This window comes from Pempheris klunzingeri, chromosome 15 (assembly GCF_042242105.1).
Source record: "Pempheris klunzingeri isolate RE-2024b chromosome 15, fPemKlu1.hap1, whole genome shotgun sequence".
In the NCBI taxonomy this organism is placed as follows: Eukaryota; Metazoa; Chordata; class Actinopteri; order Acropomatiformes; family Pempheridae; genus Pempheris; species Pempheris klunzingeri.
The window spans coordinates 4415172-4435505 of record NC_092026.1 but is presented as its reverse complement, the minus strand read 5'-3'; the positions used below and the strand labels follow the sequence as shown (position 1 = coordinate 4435505).

Below are 20334 nucleotides of genomic sequence, written 5' to 3'. Positions count from 1 at the left end.
AGGTCAGAAAACAAGAGCAGAACCAACATCCAGGAGAGAGACCGGCCCAGGACGGAGACATGGATTAAACAATAGCAGCAGCTCTTAAAATAAGCTCATAGCCTGTATTACATCATGTGTTATTAAGGCCTGAACGTTCTTATATTGAGACCCTATTGAGCAAAAACACAAAAACACAAAGACGAACACAGCGATCGACTTAGGGATTTTTATTTTTAAAAAAAGCACTGGTATTCTCATGTCAAGCAAACAATGGAACCATTTAATATTAGTACTGTTCCATATCACAAAATGAGTTATGAAAAGAATAATTAAACCACACAAATGATACATTTTTTTTGGAATAAATTAATCAGCATAACATAAGAAATAAAACATGCTTGTACTTTAGGTGTTGAACAGGAAATATTGAAACTCCAATGCTCAAAATTGAAGACACCTGAGAATATAAATATCAAAACAGCTTGTTGCAGCAATTATTTAGTTCCACAGTTCCTCCTGTTTACCTCAACTAAAGCTTTGATAAGAGGATTTTAAAAAATTACATTAATGTAAAAATTAGGCATCAATTTAAAAAACATCCGTTTCTGTACAATGTGCATATCTGAATTAGTGTGGTGACAAGAGAAATCAGCGCTTTCTTTATGCCAGCGAGGCAGCGCAGCACAAATTAAATCCAGAGTGGACAACGCTCGTCTGTCATCAAGCCACATTCAGTGATATGAACAAATAGATTTGGACTGAGCTCTTTCAGTTTAAATTTGCAGTGAAGTGACAGCCTACAGGTACTTTTTTTTTTGTTTTTTTTTTACATTTTCCTACCCATTCTTTTAGGCCTCTGCTCGAGCCAGCAGCGAGTCTTTCCCTTGGTGACTAGAACTCCTGCTGGCCTTTAAAGACGGGGCCTGTTAGTGCAGGATTTCTCCAGTAGATTCATCTGCTTACTGTCTTTTAACAACAGAAGTTCATCAAGGCAGGGAAAAGGAAATTCTGCTGCTACAAAGGTAGTAGTGATGTTGCATATAAAGGTAAGGACAAGGGTTCACACCAGACCATCTAGCTGATAAAAACACATTTCTTGAAATCCAAGGCTGAGTGGCTTTATAGGAATTTCTGAAAGACAGGTTGGATGGATTTGTACAGACGCCGCAAAAAAGAAAAAGAAAAACATCTGTGAGGTATGTTGTTATTGTGATATAGCTTTGAAACAGAGTCTGTGTGAGAAGACACTCCCGTCTGCGAGGAGACAGGAGGGAGTATGTCCTTTTAAAGACGTAGAAAACAAGTATACTGTGTGTGTTCCATTGTTAAAACAGTCCGTGCGTTCGAGGTCACTGCCAGCAGCGACCAAAAACTGTCAACAGGTCGAACCTCTGAGGAAGAAATGTGTACAAAACTCTCAAAGCATTGCATTCGCTTCAGTGAGTACAGTTCCCATTCAAATGAGATAAACAGTGAAATGGTATTTGTAGATGGTTTGACAGATGAATCAGGAAGTCAACTTATCTGGAAGCACAAATTAAGCGCGTTCCATTCAGGAAAATAAAAAACAAAAACAAATCCACAACAAGAGATGGCCTGGATGACTAAGCAAACACTAAAAATAAAAAAAAAATAAACAAGAAATAAGAACAACTAACCAGTTCTTTTATCACACTCTCTAAAGCACTTGGACAAAAAGGCAGTTTTACAAACCATTGGTTATCAACACACTAGCAAAGTTCCACAGTGCTTGCTTGAAGAAGCATAGTAACAGTGCAAGCCGTTACACTGATCAGCCAAAATACACCTCGAAGAAAAAAAGTGCCATATTGCATAATGAGTAACTGTAATGAGCCCAGGAGAGAGCATATCTACCTATACAATGATTCAACTGTAAACATGGTGCAAAGTAGTTATGACGTAGTTTAAGGCGTTCAGATTTTCCTGAAGAAGTGTTGTTCTCTGAGATAAAACAATACGTCCATGAGCTGGACAAACAGTGTGGAACACAGAAAAGAAGGAGAAGAAGAAGAAAAAAAAAAAAAAAGAAGATTCAACCTCTCTAAAAATCAGACCTGGACACTGTGTGTATTCGAATAGATTTTAAATATCTCAGTTGCTTGAGTTTTGCTTTATTCTTTATCTTGGTGGAGAGATTATTCCTGAAATTGATGAGGATTATTTTGGAATATTTGATGCCAGTTTTCTCAAAACGTACTAAACAGCAAATCCTCATTTTTCCAACATAGCAACATTTCTTCATCACAGCGGACATTTTGACTCCTCAAACACAACAACACATAACCAACAACATTATTCACGGCTACATGCTGGTTCAATGGCACGCCTTCATAGAACAGCACCACCATCAACTTTATTAGTTGCACGTGTGCTTTTGCTGCTTTGACAAGTCAAAATGCCCCCAAAACAGTTGATTAGCTGTCCTGGAGGGGAGCGGGCTGACCGGGTTTCATTTACTGTGATAGTTTTTATACTGAAGACTCAGTTTTATCTGCTGCTGGTCGTGTAAAAAAAAAAACTTTTGAAGGCAGCAGCCTGAGAGTCAAACTCAACTCTCGTCCTTGTCACCCCCCCAAAAATCTTTTGATACCATCTCATACACACTTTCCCCAGTTCTGTCGCTAACAAAAATGTAAATAAAAACACATACACATCGACACTCACAGGCAATGCCATCCTATCAAGCGTATACTGTTACCCCTAATATAAGGACTACAATTCATCACATGTATTAATTCTCTTGCTAGTAGCATTACCAGTCTCCTACATTAAAAGCTTAAAGCTTATATACATTTGCATCAGTATTAGACATAATACTACTGTGTATTATGTGTCATCATTTCATGGATGATAACTAGACTTAAGGATGACGTGCAAACAGCTCTTCTACAGTGAAGTTTGATCCACTTTCTGGCAAAATTAATATTTGATCTATAATTAAATTGGATATACAAGAAAAAATATTGACAAAAATCACCTCAATGATGGTTACTAATGCAATAAAAACGAAGGAATGTGTCACCACTAAAACTTTTATGTGGAATCAGCAAAGCTAAAAAACAAAAAGGCTAATAAAAAGACCTCTAGTCACTGCCTCGCTACCTAACATCACAATATTGTGCTACTTTTGAAAAAAATGGTACTGAAGAGCACAACAACAACCTACAAATCAACCACAAGGAAATAGAGGAGTTTTGGCTGATGATGATGAGGAGGATGATGATGAATGTGCAGATTTTTACAGAAAATGTGAAAAAAATCCCTGCAATTTGTGAAAGTGTTTCAGTTTGAGGAAATTAGGTTATTTTTAGGGTTGGGTTTATTTCAAATCGATTTAAATCTGCTTAATGATTCCCGTTCTAATCGAATCCTGACTGAGAAAAGAAAGAGTGTGCTGAAAGCAAAACATACACACATTTAGTTTCATGGGGATTAGGCTGCCATACGTTTTGTGATTTGTATTTGGTTAAAAAAGGAAAAATTATATTAAAAAATAATTTAACTTTTTTTTTTACTTTGGGAGACACTAAAGCCTGATAATATTTTTGTATTGGGCAATATTGCAAATCAGTGAGAAGGATTTATGGTATAATTGGTTTTACAGTTGTTGTTTTTTCACCAATGGGATGAAGTACCTTAATTTTTCCATTATTTAATTCACTGGATTAACCAAAAACAGACATTCCAATCAGATTTTTTGACATATAAAAAAGGTTTCACTGTTTAATTACATCAAAAATGCTGCATTTGTACATGATTCTGTAGTAAATGTGTTATCGTACTAGACAGACTTTATTTTCATGCAGTGATTACATTTCACTGCGTCATCACTGTCTTTTGTGAAGCGTAGCCACACTTTTGAATGCTACCTTCAGCCTGTCGTGTTGTAAACACTACACGCGTGCTTCGATACACGCGTAACCGGCAATGTAACTGAAGTGCGGTAGGTCCAAACTCTGCATTCAGGAAACCATCAGTGGAATCGAAAAGCACATTTCTTATCGAACCTGCAGTTCATATAGATTTGGAGCATTCTCGATGCACCCAACCCTGGTTATGTTGAGCAAGTGGATAGTGGTCACATGACTCATCTGTGTGGATGGAGAGATGGACTTCTCTCTCACCTCCAGCTGTGTGTCTGTGTGTGTGTGTGTGTGTGTTTGTGTGTGTGTTTGCTTGTGTACGTGTGTTCTGTGCACATTTTTAGAGTACAACACAGCAATGCTAAACCCTAATCAGTGGATCTGATTGTAGCTGGTTAACTTGAAACCACCGTGACCTTCTGTGCTCCTGCCAGGAAACCCGAACCATCCTAATGCTGCATGGCCGGGCTGGAACAGGAGGAAGTGCCCTTGTTGCGTCCCAACATGGAAGGCTGGAAGTCGGGATGACGGCGAGCGTGCTTGATCAGGTGGTCGCTGCGCATGAAGCGCTTATCGCAGAGCGGGCACAGGAAGCGCTTCTCCCCCGTGTGAGTGCGGGTGTGGCGGGCGAGCTCATCGGAGCGGGCGAACTTCTTGTCACAGTCGGGCCAGGTGCAGGGGAAGGGCCTCTCACCTGCAGCGTGGAGGCAGGGAAGAGAAGAAGAACCATTTAGCACTGAATCATTTACCATTAAGACATTCACTGTCTAACTGAAGAGTCAGCAGGGTTACACTTCAGAGTCAGGTTACACTACAAGCACGCAGCGGTTGTTTTGATGACTGAAGTGTGTTGTGAACACTTGGGGAGGACACACTGATTTCACCCAGTGCCACATTCTGTACAGTAAAGCAGTAAAATCGGTTAATATGTATAGTTTTTTTTCAATTACTGATTAACCCACAGACTTTTTAGATTAACTGATTAACGATTTGGTCTTAAACATGTCAGAAGATTAAGAACAAATGCACCTTGCAATTTCCTAAACGCCAAGGTGACATCTTTAAATAGTTGGTTTTGTCCCACCAGCAGTGCAAAACCCCAAATACTCAACAGTTTACCATCATGTTACAAAGATACACCGCATATCCAAAAATTGGAACTAGGGAGTGATTGGTCAGTAGTTGCAGATTAATTATCTGTGGTCTGACTAATCATAGAATCATTTCTCCTCTAATATGAGTAATTTCACCTTTTTTTTAAAATCATATAATGCACCATACCCTAAATACATAACCAAGTACAGCACTTCACTGTTCCTAGATTAATACAATTTAATTTTAGCATTTCAGAGACACGGTCTGAGGCTCTGTGCAGCATTTTATGGTGTTTTGTTGAAAGTAGTTCCTATAAAATTAAATGCTTTTAAAACAATAACAAGAAAGAGCAGAACACCGTCTTTGTTTAAGTTTTAACAAAGTATATTATTACACCAAACTAATGAAGCAAATCTACTGCCTGTATCACTTGTGGTGCAGGAGACAATATGCATCTCTGCACAGTTAAATACGTGACAAAACATATCGAGGATTTAGATTCCCCAGATTAATCTTTCTAAGCTACCACTAGCCTTAATCCCCTGCAGGCAACATGAGTAAAACCGGGATAAGCGGGCAGGATGCTCGGAGCCATTTTCAAGATCACAAAACCAGGCCACGTTGTTGTTGCAGAACTCTTTGTGGGCGTTCCCACCACCGTTTCTTTGGGGCCGTTTCCTGTCCTTAATCCGTTTGCGCCTGCTCAGTGACCCTGAACGCACCAATTCTCCTCATTTTGTGAAAAAATTACGTGCACATTTTAACTCGGCGGTGGAGAGCCGCCATCATTCCGACAAGTGGGTCTGCCTGCGACCACATCTGGCTTTTTGCACCGTGGCAACACACCGGCGATAAACTATTACCCCGTCAGCAAAAACACCCAAGTAATGAAAATGAGTGCATAATCAGACGTAGGGGGGGTCCATTATCGGACGCTCCTCCTTCTGCAGCTCCTCAAACGTTTCGTCAATATTTACTTAAACTTTGAGGAGGGTAAAAGCAGATCTCCCCTCGTTAGAAAGAGGAGGTGGTGCCCACAGAAACACTAGAAAACAAACAAAACAGCCAAAACAAGCTGAGGCTGCTGCCACGATTAACAGGAGAGGCTGCGACCGACGGTGAACCCTCTGTACTCGACGTTAAGGTTTCATCTTACGTTCATTTCATATGCAAATCCAGTCGGGAGGAAGACCTTCGTCACCGGTTTTAACGTCCAGCCCAGTTCTTTTGTTAGTTTACTTCTTTGTCAGAGTCTCCGAAGGGGAGTTTTTCAGCCTTACCCTCTTTGTTTGACCACGTTATTGTACCAGGTTGGGGGTAACAGGGGAAACACCGCCACCACCGCGAAACTATTAGCCAACTAATCCCATCAAGTCCAGCACTTCCCATATTTGTCTAATAAATGGCAGTAGCACCGTGGACGTGCATGTCACTGACAAAGCAGCTGTGGACAAAGTTTGCAGGCAGGGGTGAGAAGTGTGTGTGTGGGTGTACACAACATGTGGGCTGCTGATGTAACCAAACTATTGTCTCCATACCTGTGTGTGTGCGGATGTGTGCCTTCAGGTGGGACGATTTCCCGTAAACTCTGTCGCATCCGTCAAAAGTGCACTGGTGTCGCTTCACCGGGGAGCGCGGGGGCCCCACGCCGCAGCCTCCTCCCCCCCTCAGCTGCTGCTGCTGCTGTCCGGGGACCGGGGTGGCGGAGGGGGTCATGGTAGGGGTGGTCGGGTCGGACAACGTGGTGTAACCGCTCTCCCCACCACACGAGGAGTTGCTGCTCTCCGAGTAGGCCGACATGGGGCGGAACTTGCCGTGCAGGTCGGTGAGGATACCGGCCACCGCCATCATGTTCGCCCCCTCCAGCCTCAGCGTCTCCCGCACTTCCCTATCCTCGCTCGACCCGTCGGGCTCCCCGGGGACCAGGCCCACCGTGGCCGGCTGGCTGGCGGGGGCGACCGGGGTGGGTCTGTGCAGGACAGGACCGCTGGATATCGACACCAGACACTCGGCAGCGAAGTAATCAGACGAAGCAGTCAACGACATTGTTATCTGCCGTGTTTTGTTGGCTTTAGAGGGGGAAAAAATAACGAAAAAAATCCGCCAGGAGGGGCTAACGGTTGTCTGGTCCCGACCTCGTTTTCATCAAACTCGACGAACCAACCGTGTCCAGCTGAGCCTCGTTACCGCCATACAGTGTACCATTAGTTCGAAAATCACTAAATAAATTAAAGAAAAGGCACAATTGAGAAAAATACTGTGCTAAAAGTGTGCCAGAGCCTCCGGGCCGACATGCGTGCCTCTCGCCGTCTGACGGTTCATTGTGTCTGAGCCTCAGAGAAGCCGGTCAAACCTACGCCCCCTGGTCCGGGCTACAGAGGCGTTCATGGCCCGTCGGTTAAAAAACACCGCGGAGGTGTTTATGTCTGTTACATCTCTTGCACAGGCCGCATGGTGCGTTTGTCTGGTCCCTGCTGTTACTAAATACCGCTGTGATAAGTGGGTTATTTTAACTTACACGCCCAAAGCAAATCACACAAATCGTAATAATAACCACACACACAAACCACCACTATACCAACACCTGTATTATTTCTCCAAGCGTATTTCATTACACTATCTCTAAAACGGTGAACTTGTTTGACATATTTAGCATGCATTAACAGAATTAGCGTTACAAGCTACACTAATTGTACTCTTGCATGAGCTGAAAGTTGGGGGTTATGAAGAGAAGCTTAAAACCCATTTTTTCCTCTGCTCTTGAAAGCAGCGTCAGCCGGCTACACGCAGGGACTGACGTCGCAGCTCGGGCGTGGACCGCGGCGGCGGGTGCACCGTGGAGAGGAGGTGGCAGACAGGCAGCAGGCGGCTTGTGTAATGATGGGGGGAAGGAGAGCAGCCTATTGGTGGAGCTCTGGGGCACTTTATTGCGGAATTAGTGTGATTTCGCGGGATTTGTCGTGGTGAGGTGGAGATGAGAGGCGGGCTGGGTGAGCTTAGTCACAGGCCGAGGAACGTGGCTTGATGTTTGACTATAAAAAAAAAAATAAAAAAAAAAGACCCCACCCCATCCACAAAGTCTACTTTCTCAACTGTTTTTAACCATAAGACACAAACAGTCGAAATCTATTGTCTCTCATGCTTACCTCTCTGACCTGTGGTTGTTTGCCCTCAGTGAAGTTTATTAATCAGCTTTTAATGGATACAGAGTCCACATTGGTGTGTGGCTTATTGATTGTGGTCATATTGACGGTGTGTGTAGTGTGTGTAGGCCATCCTTCAACTATTTACATTTGGTACTGTTTATAGTGTATATTACACTTTGTATGTATTTACCTGCAACTCACAACATTTTGTACATTTTTATTTTGCTTATTTATTTGTTTGTATTCATGGTGGTGGTCACTTTAACTTCTATACTATTGTAACACCAGAATTTCCCCCCTGGGATCAATAAAGTATTTCTATCTATCTATCTACCACAGGGCTTTGTAGTGCTATTCTTATATGCTATATTAGGTGTTCATGTTATTTTGTCTACCCCTTTGCTACGCCTGCAGAGAACTTTATGCTGCCAGCCTTCAGACTGTTTAACTTTCCTGCAATAAAGTGATTTTTCTCTCCATATGTGGCTCATGTCTCATGTGTGTCCAAGTTAATGGGCGTTTTAAGAGAACCTGATTTTTTGTGAGGCCCGGCGCCGTGACAAGTGATTGGCTCAGTGAATGTTTGTAGCTCCAGCTTGGAAGGTATTTCCTGATTGGTCGCTGTGAGCACTATGGGTCACTGTGGAAGCCCACGTACAAGCGTGGTCATTCAGTGGCTGTGAACACTGCTTGGTTTTCATCTCGCTTACATGTGGAGGCTCGGAGGCAGCCAGACCTGTAGTGACTTGGGGTTGCTATGGCTATGTCGTTGTTACTGCTCAATTGTCTGCATGTTACACTCATTTTTCTCCTGATACGTGGTGAGTTTATGACTTTTTTTTTAAATCTTGGGGTGTCATTTCATTTTCTCTCAACTCAAAGAGGACTGATAGGCAAGATGACAAGACTTTGAATGTTTATAATGGAGGCTTGGCAGGTTTTCTTTGGGAAAAAGTTTTTTTTTCTGTCACTTTATCTGAGATTTTGACCTGAATTTCTATGCAGTAGGTGATTGCTTTCAGACGGAACCAAACCTCTGTGATCCTAGTTGTGCTGGTGAGATTACAGTTTGTTGCATATATCAATATATGATGCTAAACACATTAATAATGAGAGAGAATAATGAGAATGTGCTGCAAAAATGGCCTCAAACACAGTTTTTCTTTGAAACCTATAAATGTTATTTCATGCCCGTAGGGTTTCCCACCCCTGACTTGTCCTATCAGAGAGGGGTGAGGTATACTTACAGGTATAGCACGACAATTACCACAACCCTTCATGGCTCCAGTGCCGGCAGGAATGGACTGGCTTTGGACTGTGTGGTTGATATCGACGTGGTTTCCAAGTGTCACCTAATGATGCAGGTCTGCTTTAATAAAACTGTTTGTAAAAACAAAATGTGTGTAAAATATAGCAAAAAGTCAATGATTTACACACCTGCTTGTCCAACAGATCAGAAATCCGCAGATAAAGCGGCTCTCCCCTCAGAAGGAACACTCTGTGCAGCGTCTAAAGAGTCTGAGGTGATATACAGTAGATTTCATGCAATTTAATGTGTTTGTACAAACTGTTTGTGACTGAACAAATGGATGCGTGACTTCTCCGTCCATCTGCTAAGTTATTTTACATACATGCATGTGATTCTTCCTCTTCTCAGTCCAGATCATTTTGGAATGCTACCACTGTTTTCCCTATGAATGTGATACTCTGTTCAGATGCCCCGCTTGTCTGTGTTCTCGGGTCTCGCGGGGCTCATCTGGTGTTTTTGTTTCCCAGGGAGTCACTGGAGAGAACGCGCCTCAAGTTCTCCCTCCATGGGGGAAAGGTCACGACCCTCTGTCTCCAGGAGGGGGAGCAGGTGTGGGCCCTCAACATTAAAAGGGCTCTACTGAGCATGCTCCAGACCTCCCGCACGCCCTCCAAACAGGAATTAGAAAAGGAGGTGAATGATGATGAGAGCAATGTTTTATGTAATACACGTCCAGCAGCTTCTCAGTCTCTATGGAGACTACTTCTTTTAGTCTGACTACTCCTGATGCAAACAATAACTGCCGCTCACATCATTTTGCCATAATATAGTGATTATGAGACTTTTCTCTAATGCCTCTCTCTCAGACGGATGTGTACGGGACGTGCACCAGCAGGTATGAGAGGCGAGGACCTGTACTGCTGAAGAGCAGGGATCTAAACCAGTGCCACCAGTCCCGGCTGGCAGATTTCTGGCCCCATTCAGTACCTTTAACTGAGGATACAGTGAGTTTACCTCCCTTCTGTCTCTGATAAAAAATGTGTGGGAATGTGGAAAATTGTGGAACTTTGAAACTTAAATCATCCGTCCAAGTAATTAAACACAAAATAGTGACGTGCTGTTGCATTGTTGAACCACTGTTGACGACAGCACTCCTAAAGCACTTGTCTTTTTTTTAACCCTCTGGTTTCTGAGTTCAAGAAAAGTTGACAATTGGTGATGACGTCACTTGAGATTTCCCCTTTCAGCCCACTGTTCAATAATCAATATTACATTAGTACTTTGGTCCTGCTGTCGTATTCGAGTCATGCTTCTATGACAGGAGGCGCGTTTCTCGTCTTTTTGCCAGTCGGTGCAGTCAGAGCTGCACTGTGTTCAGAGGCATGGACCCACAGTGATGGAAGAGGTCAACTGTACTGAAGTCGTTTCCATGGCAACGTGGTCCACGACTGCAGGGCTGGTCAAGACCCAAACAGCGTCTACGCTGCTCCTGCTCCGAGCCCAGCCAGGGAGTCCTTCAGGTGCAGGTCAGCAGCAGTATTAACACTTTTGCATTAACACCACTTGATTAACAGTAATCATGCAGTTTCACAGACACAAACCATGATGCCTGTTCCTCGACGCAGATTCACCAGGTCCTGGTGTGCTGACCGACCTGCAGTTTGAAGACGAGGGGGCTGCAAGGCCAGGAAAAGCCAGAGCATCGACACCTCAGGAAGCCAGTCAAACTGTCAGGACATTATGTAGCCTCACCTCAGACCCACAACTGGTAGGCTTCAACAGGTTCCACTCCGCTTTCAACTGCGTTTATCTGGGAGGAACACTGATTGTGTGTTTCAGTTTAGGCGCTGCAGTCCTTCACAGCAATGAATATGAATCACTTATAAGCAGCCAGGACCCTGCCAGACCACTGGTGGCTCGTTTGTGTTTGTAACTTGTGGCCTGACTTCCCCTGAGGCTTTGCTGTGTAGGAGCCAATCATTTTAATGTCTCCCATACACAGGAGGTTAGTCAAACCTCATCTGGCAACCTTCATCATAGTCTGTTTACATGGGAGGTGTTTAAAAAGAAGCCGTCAGACCGAGAGCCTGACACACTCTGTGATGTAACTACTGTGTGGGGATCAGGTGATTGATGAAAATGTGTAGTAGGCAGTTAGTTCTGGTTTTGCAGTAATAGTTGTTTTGAAATCCCTCCATGTATGTGACTGGGATGTTGGATTTTATCTGCTCCTATAGGTATCACAGGAGTTCCTTCAACTGGCCTTCCAGCTGAGAGATCTGACTCTCTCTCAACTCAAGACACTTTGGCAAGAGGCATCTTTCAAGTGCCGCAATGACTGGTTAGTGTTTTCTCAGTGTATTCGGACGAGCCCTTCAGTCCTTCATCAATGTCTCCACGTGACTGTTGAATTTATTTCCATTTCCACACTCTGCATTATAGCTAATAAAGTATCTTGTGCTTAGCTGCCACTAAATTTGATTAAAGCTGAAAGGACTCTTGTTTATGGGTTGTAATGAGGAAAAAAAACACAACGTCTGGGAAAGTCAGCAAGTAAACAAAGGATGGTCTGTGTGGGACAGTAGCCAATTTAATCAGGAACTGCCCTGATACACAGATGACCTGAAGCACCAGAGCAGGACAGGATCCCCTCCCTAGTCCTTTGTTCCGCCTGCCACAGAATACAGCAAATACACCTTTATCTCTCACTCTTTATCTCAGTGGACAGTTTGACTTGTCCGGTGTGGCGAATATCATAATTAACAGTGTGGTAGTCTCTCATATTGTGCATCCTTGTTCACTGCATGGGAAGTAAATGCTCAATAAAACCATAACATTCGTTTTACTACTTCAATTTTTTTTTACAGATTGAACAAATTAGATGTAACATTTTATTTATTGAGCTTTAGAGGTGTTATAGTAGTCAGATTTGGGTTTTGGACAAAGGCTAGCTGTTTTCCCTTTATGCTAAGCTAAGCTAACAGGCTGTAGCATCATATTTACCATATACTATAATAGTTTGACAAGTTTCCCTCGTACACTGAAGGTTTACGCTGTTGTTTAACTGTTTGGACAGGCAGCCATTGTTGGATGCACTACCAGCCTGTGGATCTGAGAACTGCATTTTATTCCTGACTGACCTGATGAGGAACAATGAGCTGGAGGAGGAGCAGGCTCAAGCTTTTCTCACCACCATTGCCCTCATCCCTCGTCCATCGCCACAGATCATCGGCTCCATCAATGTAGGAAACTCTGTGTGACAGTAATGACGACCTAAACCTCTCATCGAAGCCACTTTTTGTACTCAAATTGATTCCAGTAGAGAGATCTTATAGAAATAGAAGTGTAGAAGTGTAAGCAGCAAGTGGACATCCTGACAAGCATACAAATACTCTGTCTCTGCTGTCTGTGTTAGCTCTTACTGGAGGTCCCAGACGTGCGGTCCAAGGCGCTGTTAGCTGGATCATCTCTGGTCTATCAACTGTGCCAAAGGTCTCAAGCCTCCTGCAGTGAACTTCCACAGGTCCAGACATTCATGCGTACGCTTGAGGAAACTCTGAAGGAGGGCCTCGAAGCAGATCAACCCCATCGAGATGAGGTCACATTATGTCCTGAAACTCAACCATGTGATTTGATGTAACTGTCTAAAGCGTGGATGTTCTGAAGCACACTGTCTAATATGCATGTATTTTCTCACCTTGCAGCTTTTGTATGGACTGAAATCAGTGGGAAACACTGGTCTGTCTGCTCCAGCCTTCATTCCCCTGCTAAACCGCTTCATGCTCGGCTCAGCTGCACTGGAGCTGAGACTTGCTGCCATCCAAGCCTTCAGACGCTTTCCCTGCTCTGCTGATGTGAGTTGAATCTGAAGCTAATACTTAATAGTCAATAGTGAAATGATCATTTGCACCAAGGACATTTCTTTCACACATTTCCACAAATTTGACATTTGACAAGGCAACGATCCTACTGCCACTTTTCTTTTAAGAGAAGGTTTAGCCACTCATATGTGCGTATAACTGAATGAATGGTAATTGATTCATGATGAGTTTAGGTGGAGGTGAAGAGGTGAGCGGCGGTGTAACATCAGTTACTGACAGCAGTTTCCTTCCTTCAGAGATCTGTGCTGTTGCAGCTGTACCGCTCCTCCCAGGAGGATCCTGAGGTCAGAATCGCTGCATACCAGCAACTCATCCGCTGCCCCGATCAGGACGTGTTCGCAGTGGTGAAGACGACTCTGAGGAACGAGACCTCCAGCCAAGGTCTGACTTATACCACTGGGGTTTGTAGAGGGGATGCCTGTAAGAGCTTCTCCTAGTGAAAATGTTTGGCAATTCACATTATTGATGGACTACAGTAAGTAAGTGGTGACAGATAAAACCCATCAGCACTCGATGATCATGACTTTATTTGTACCACGTTTCTGGGTCTATCAAAAGCATTTGATGCAGTGAATCACAGCATTTCATTATGTAAACTGATTGTTATTGTTATTTGTGTCCTTTTAAGTTACTGTGCAAAATGAACTCAATCTCAGTGGCAACAGAAGGACAAGCAAAATAATGTAAAGACTTCATGAGGTTACTAACTCTCAGGTTGTTTGTTTTCAACCTTAAGGTAATTAGCAATATTGTATGTTAGCAGCAAGTTCCATAATCTTGATAAGAAGCTGCTAACCAGCATCCGACCTGCTGTGTTTTCCATTATTTGGTCTGTTTTTTGATTTACAAAGCAACATTTTTGATGTCTCTTGAGTTATTGACAGTAATTATCAATACAGATCATATATAAATTTCAACCCCTAATAAATATAATGAATTCTAATGTGAAAAAGGAAAAGATGAATGATTCCCTGTCAAGATTTCAAGATTCCCTTTTTGTTCCTCTGCGTCTTTAGTGGGCTCATACGTGTGGAGTCACCTGACCAGCGTCCTGAGGAGCGAGGACCCGATGAAGCAGCCCCTAATCGAGTTGCTGCCCGACGACATCATCAGTAGAGACTTCGAAGCCGAGTTTTTAAAATACTCCTCCTATTCAGAACACACTGTTTCATCAGGTAATGACGGCTTCAGATGAAGAAAAATAGTAGTCAGGATTAATGTCTGAGTTTACCACTGAAACAAGCCAAACTGAATCATTTATATTTCTACCAGTTACATGAACAGAGGACAGCTGTGTACTCTGAGCAGCCCACAGCTCTGCTTCTGTTCCTCTGTGTTTTTGTTTGTTTCAGGCTTGGGGGTCACAAATGTGGAAACGTCTTTGGTTTTCTCTCCCAAATCATTTCTACCGAGATCTGCCTCTGCCAACCTGACGGTGTATCTTCATGGCAGAGCCCACAACCTTCTGGAAGTGAGTCTGATGTTCATTTTATTTTTAGTTTCAAAAGCATCTCAGTGTCTCACAAAATGATGTTGAATGCTTACATTTTGTTGACTAAGGTGGACCTTCGCGTTGAAAATGCAGAACCACTTTTGAAGAACATCTTCGGCCACCAGAGTCACGACTCTGACAGCGAGTCTGCGGCTCAAAGTGGAAAACGTGTGCAGTCGAAAGAGGCAGGAAGGACAAGGAGAAAAACACATAATGGCCATAGAGGAGAAAAAGAAACATGTTTATCCAGCACCAACGGTTACCTGGACCAGGCCAGGGCCATGGTGAGGTCACACTGTCGTAAGACTGTCACCTGTACAGGCCTGCTGTTGTTATTATTATTATTATAACGTTCTTATGTTCTGTGTTTTTGGTTTTTTACTACAGCTATTACAGCTGCACCTAATGATTATTTTCATTACTGATTAATTTACCAATTATTTTCTTGACTAATTGATTCAAACCTAAAGATATTAATCTAAAGGATAAAAAGGATTAAAAGACAAGAAAAAGCAGCTCAACATTTGAGAAGCCAAAATCATCCAATGTTTGTCATGAAAAGATTTAAATGGTAAAATAGTTAACGAATCATTTTCAATAATTTTGAATGTCTCATCACATGTACATGTAACAAATTTCTCCAATTTTACACTGAAATGTGCATATTAAAAAAATGAATACTCTCAGGGTAAGACAGAAAAATATAATGACTTCAAAATAGAAAAGCCATTTTTACAGCTTCAGATTTTGCCACTGAGGGAAGGTTATTCCATTCAGTGATAATCAAATGTCTTTGTCTTCTCCAGCTGTTCGGGAGGAGGAAAGCAGAGGACAACAGGCCCCAGTGTGTAGTTGGTGTGAAGGTGTTTGGCAATGAGCTCAGCGTGTTTACATGTGAAGATCTCTACAATCAAATGAACCAGGTGTCGCTGAGCGCGGCAGGACTGGCTGTTAAACTGCTAAAGGTAATCGGGAGGTGGATTGTTCTCACAGTCACTGACTCTGCTCTGACTGCCTCACCTTCAGACGCACTCCGGTCCTCCTGACTTCCTCTTCTTCTCCAGGGCCACGAGGTTCAGCTGAACCACCGGGCCGTGCTCTTGACTGAGGAGCTGGTGTTGCCGTCTCTGTCTGGCTTGCCCGTCAGACTGGCCATCAACATGACCTCCCTCCTGTCACTGCGTCTAAAGGGCAACATCAACTACAGGGATACGTCTCACTTCTCCCTGACTGGATACATCAAACCCAAGTATGTCCATATTGCCACCTGCAACAGGCCACAAGTGTGACGTCTGGTTACCAACTGTGCCCAGCAGAGTGTAACCGGTGTCTTTATTCTCAGTGCCCATGTGGGGCTGTCTGCCAGGATGGGGGTTGACGGAGCTCTGGGTCAAGCTGCAGTGGACTGGGTCTCTGAGCTGAGGAGCTCCACCAGTCTGGATGGCAGTGTTCAGCTGCAGGAGGGGCGGGATCTCAGGGTCACACTGAACACGCCGGAGGACGTCATGGACATCATCTCTGTCAGGTGAGTGAGGGCATTTAAATAAATGACCCCATATAGCGATAAAGTGGAGTATATATACAGTGTGCGTCATTTGTGTTCCACCAGCTCCAGAGTGTTTCAGCTCAGCGGAGACCACAGAGAGGAGATAAAGGGGCCGAAGGGTCGAGTCCAGAAGACCACCTGCACACCAAAGACGTGTAATTCCTCACACACTGTGTATGACGTTATACAAGACACACGGATGTTGTTGGACAGTTTGTAGCAGATTGAGATCTAAAAATTCACCCTGTTGACTTCTAAAATATACCATTGCCATACATTCCCTTTTACTTTTCTGTATCTTTGCTTCCTCGCAGGGTCCAAGATGGTTGGCTGGCAGCTGTGCTCTAATGCCTCTTACCCATTACCAGCCACAGGTGTTTTACTTCCCCCTCCAGGACCAGTCCACCTCTCCCTCAGGCTGCTGAAGCTGGACAGAGGCCTCCATTACTACCTGCTGGAGGCTGCCTACTCACTCCTCCCTCAGGTGCAAAGTTTTGATGATCTTCAAGGGGTTTGTAGGCTCGTGTGTGTGATCTCGTCTTCTGGTCTCACAGCGGTTAACACCAAACTCATGTTTCAGAGGGGCACCTGGGTCCCCAGAGAGGCCTCCGTGCACCTCCTCCTGGCCACACCTCAGTCCTCCATCTCCAGGGACATGTCTCTGGACCTGACCTTCAACCCTCACAGACTGCTGCTGAGGATCACCCACCCTCTGAAAACCATCCACATACAAGGTTGGTTAAAGGCAACAAACATCCCACCCACCGTGTGTTCAGGCTTTATGCTGACAATGCGTTGTTTTCTCAGGGCAACTTGAACAAGAGAGGAACATAAAGTCAGGAAAGCTGGAGCTGTTAATTGATGGTGTTCATTATTATATCATGGTAAGTACTGAGATTTTCTTTGATGTGATTTTGTTTAGTTTTTTCTTTAATCTTAAAATGATTGTCCAGTCATAAATATGTTAATTAGTTTGTCATTTTCAGGGTTTGGTCGACACTCAGACCCTTCTGTCAGAGCAGAGGACGCGCTATCACCTTGAAGCCAAAATGGCCGCTCATGGACATCCCATGATCCTCTCTGCTAATGTTACTCGTGGACTAGGGAGGAAGACCAGCTTCTCAGCCACTCTGAAGAACGTGTTCAAAGAAACTGCATCACTGTCAGGTACGCAACAGACACAACCAAATAATATGTATTTATTATCTCTCAAAGCACTCATTTTACATCCAGCATTTTCATTTTGCTGTACACATCATTATCCACATCAGTGGCCCTGGAGCGCCGGCGGGATGGCAGCAGCAGGCAGTACTCCGTGGAGACGGAGCTCCTGTTACCCGCCGTGGTCGGCGCCAGGATGCTGGGACTGTTGGAGCAGAGAGGCTCACTGTGGAGCTCCGCGCTCAGGCTCAAATATGGCCTGGGAAGTGAGTGACAAGACACAGTGATGAACATTCAGTGTAAAGTTCTGATGCCACATGACAGGTCAAGCTGCTGCCCATAGGTGTAAACTCTAACAAACAAAACAGCAAATATTTGCCCAACATCAGTTTGTCCCGACCTTTGACCCTTACACAGGCGATGCTCGACACCTGCGTCAGGAGTGCTACACGTCTCAGAGACTGAGGAGCGAGAGGGACTCAAACCTCACTTACATCATGAGAGCAGATCATGAATTCTACTGCTCCAACACAGCTCCCGTTAACCACAAGGTAACTGGTGACATGATTCAGTTATTTGGCTTTTTGGCCTTTGTGACTGATTTACTCCTGGTTGGGTGACACAGGTAACTGCTCTCACTCTTCCTGTGTCTCTGCAGATCCACCTCAGGCACGAGGAAAGCCCCACACACATTAAATCAGCCCTGGACATGAGCTATGGCAAACACTGGGATGAGATCAACAACAAACGCACACTTCTTCTGAGCCAGTCCTTCAAAAACCAATCCACTGCAAATCACACCAGCTACACACTGGAGGTCTGTCACCTCTGGCTCTTATGGTTATATCACTTCTGTTTTTCTTTTAGCCTGAACAAAGCTTTTATGATAAAGACATTTATAAATGCATTGCCTGCCGTGAGATAATCCTTGTATTTACATTTTCTAAGCATTAAATGCATGTCATGTTATTCCAGTTCAGTCTCCAGGTGCCAGAGAAGAATTTAAACTACAGGACTCAGCTTCTGCACTCTCACCTGAGACAGCTGGGGTCTGAGAGCAGCACTCACCTCAAAATCAACTACAACAACCTGATGCCACTGGTGGCTGGATTACACTGGAAAAGACCTCCCAAAGACACCCTGCAGCAAAAATGGGAAGGCAAGTGCATTAAACATATGAATTCTGTTATTTATGATTGGGGTCTATACCTGCAGCGAGGCCCTGGCCAGCATCATGTCTCTCTTATTACCATCCAGGCACATTTAGCATGGACTCGCCGTGGCTGTACATCTACACTGCCCACAAACTGAGCCGGCACCAGCGCCACACACTCCAGCTCACCTCAGAGCTGACAGCCAGCAAGTGGCTAAACATCCGTAATGTCCTCCTGGAGGGTTTCTACAGGGACAGGGGCAGGGAGAGGGAGGCCCGCCTGGAGCTCTACACGCCGGCTGTCACCTACATCCAAGTAAGGAGAGAAGAGGCTGCTCCGTTTTGAAAATTCGATTTTGTTTTTATGATTTATTTGGGAGCACTGAAAGCACCAGATGTTTAAATGAAATAATAATCAAGATAAAATCATAGTTTGTACTGTATATACACGTGCCTTCTGCCCCTCCAACTCCTCCGTCCTTCCTCAGGCAGGAGGGTGGAGCGTGGTGGGGAAGCGTAGTGTGAAGGCCTCTGTTTCCTTGAGCTCACTGTGGACTCCTCCCTTGAGAGGAGACGTCTCTCTGGAGGCCTCTAAATTCAGCCACACCCTGCAGATGGCCTCCACCTACGGCAAGCACAACGTCAGCCTCGCTGCTGCCCTGAACACTGTGGAAAAGGTGGGTGGCTGTAGAACAGGTGTGTTAATGTTTCAAGGTGTTTATGATACTCTAACAATATTTGGCTATCTATTCACTTCTGTAAGAATTTGAAAAAGAGGCAAGTGATAGTGAAGATGACCTCCTCGAAGCAGAAGAGTCCCACCACAGAACTGGAGTTCGAGGGAGTCGTAGAGGAGCTGAGAAGGGACAAGAGGATGTACCAGAAAACAGCGATGCTCCAGCTCAGGTCTGTGCCTTAACCTGATTGGCTTGTAATGAATCTGTTGATGTATTTTATTTTTACACCATGATTTAATTGCAAAAAAAAAGAGTATATTTCTGACTTTAAAAGCAACACCATATGGCACAGACAGCCCTTCCAGACCTTTCCTCAGACTCTCCTCCTGCGGGAGACTTTCACTATCGACCTCCTCAAAGGCCTCTACATCCTGGAGTCGAAAGCTGGTTTCCACGGCAACAGAGAGGTCATCCACACCCTCACGCTTGGGTACAAACCACCGAGCCCCTTTGTAAGTTCTGTGCAAGTTAATTTATTAATAACTTAAACAGAAAGTAATGAAACATGTGATTACGGTATTCAGTGATTTGTATTTGTTGCGTTTCTCCTCATATTTAGCTTTGTTCTGCGCTGACTCATCCTTTCAGCTCTGACACTGTTCCGTCAGACTCAGAAATTTGTGTGACCATGACCAGCAACCAGGTAAAACGCCAGTCAGTTCAAACTAACCAGCATCCTCATCTCGCTGGGTCCATCACTGCAAACTGTTGTACAGACCAGTGTTTTTCACGCTCTGGCACACTTCTTTTCAGACCCAGAAAGACATACAAGGGAGGTTACGTGTCGGTAGCAAGGAGAGGCTGACTTTCTTCGGACAACTTCAGCAGAACCCTCTGCACTCAAGTCACCAAGCGATAACAATTAGAGCCAACTTCAGCCATCAGCTCCAGGTAAACCAGCCCGTCTGCTCAGAAAATCAACATATTATCAATAAAGCAACTGGTTGAATATTTCCACACTTCTAGTTTGCAAAGTGCAGATTTGTGTGATGTGTGCTGGTTGCAGTC

At 44.1% G+C, this 20334-nt stretch overlaps 2 protein-coding genes across 2 annotated transcripts in view; one reads left to right on the top strand and one right to left on the bottom strand.

Annotated features, from left to right (window-relative positions):
- Nucleotides 1–204: 204 nt before the first annotated feature.
- On the bottom strand, nucleotides 205–7255 carry LOC139214456 (Krueppel-like factor 9). Its single transcript, XM_070845318.1, has 2 exons — nucleotides 6500–7255; nucleotides 205–4560 (listed from the first exon to the last, which is right to left on the bottom strand). Exons 1-2 carry the CDS (start codon nucleotides 7005–7007, stop codon nucleotides 4316–4318), a joined length of 753 nt encoding a protein of 250 aa, XP_070701419.1. The 5' UTR covers nucleotides 7008–7255; the 3' UTR covers nucleotides 205–4315.
- A 1484-nt stretch (nucleotides 7256–8739) lies between these two features.
- The window catches only part of LOC139214099 (uncharacterized), a 28673-nt gene continuing 17078 nt past the window's right edge, over nucleotides 8740–20334 (top strand). Inside the window, exons 1-33 of the mRNA XM_070844850.1 lie at nucleotides 8740–8761; nucleotides 9305–9471; nucleotides 9560–9630; nucleotides 9884–10049; nucleotides 10223–10360; nucleotides 10705–10882; nucleotides 10982–11124; nucleotides 11594–11697; nucleotides 12433–12598; nucleotides 12772–12954; nucleotides 13061–13210; nucleotides 13474–13618; nucleotides 14254–14412; nucleotides 14590–14708; nucleotides 14798–15013; nucleotides 15536–15694; nucleotides 15794–15978; nucleotides 16072–16254; nucleotides 16339–16430; nucleotides 16590–16759; nucleotides 16856–17009; nucleotides 17083–17159; nucleotides 17262–17442; nucleotides 17547–17702; nucleotides 17854–17987; nucleotides 18095–18253; nucleotides 18412–18595; nucleotides 18694–18905; nucleotides 19078–19266; nucleotides 19353–19495; nucleotides 19619–19778; nucleotides 19886–19969; nucleotides 20080–20217. Coding sequence (XP_070700951.1) covers nucleotides 8740–8761; nucleotides 9305–9471; nucleotides 9560–9630; nucleotides 9884–10049; nucleotides 10223–10360; nucleotides 10705–10882; nucleotides 10982–11124; nucleotides 11594–11697; nucleotides 12433–12598; nucleotides 12772–12954; nucleotides 13061–13210; nucleotides 13474–13618; nucleotides 14254–14412; nucleotides 14590–14708; nucleotides 14798–15013; nucleotides 15536–15694; nucleotides 15794–15978; nucleotides 16072–16254; nucleotides 16339–16430; nucleotides 16590–16759; nucleotides 16856–17009; nucleotides 17083–17159; nucleotides 17262–17442; nucleotides 17547–17702; nucleotides 17854–17987; nucleotides 18095–18253; nucleotides 18412–18595; nucleotides 18694–18905; nucleotides 19078–19266; nucleotides 19353–19495; nucleotides 19619–19778; nucleotides 19886–19969; nucleotides 20080–20217 — 4887 coding nt within the window. The remainder of the gene's footprint in view (nucleotides 8762–9304; nucleotides 9472–9559; nucleotides 9631–9883; nucleotides 10050–10222; nucleotides 10361–10704; nucleotides 10883–10981; nucleotides 11125–11593; nucleotides 11698–12432; nucleotides 12599–12771; nucleotides 12955–13060; nucleotides 13211–13473; nucleotides 13619–14253; nucleotides 14413–14589; nucleotides 14709–14797; nucleotides 15014–15535; nucleotides 15695–15793; nucleotides 15979–16071; nucleotides 16255–16338; nucleotides 16431–16589; nucleotides 16760–16855; nucleotides 17010–17082; nucleotides 17160–17261; nucleotides 17443–17546; nucleotides 17703–17853; nucleotides 17988–18094; nucleotides 18254–18411; nucleotides 18596–18693; nucleotides 18906–19077; nucleotides 19267–19352; nucleotides 19496–19618; nucleotides 19779–19885; nucleotides 19970–20079; nucleotides 20218–20334) is intronic.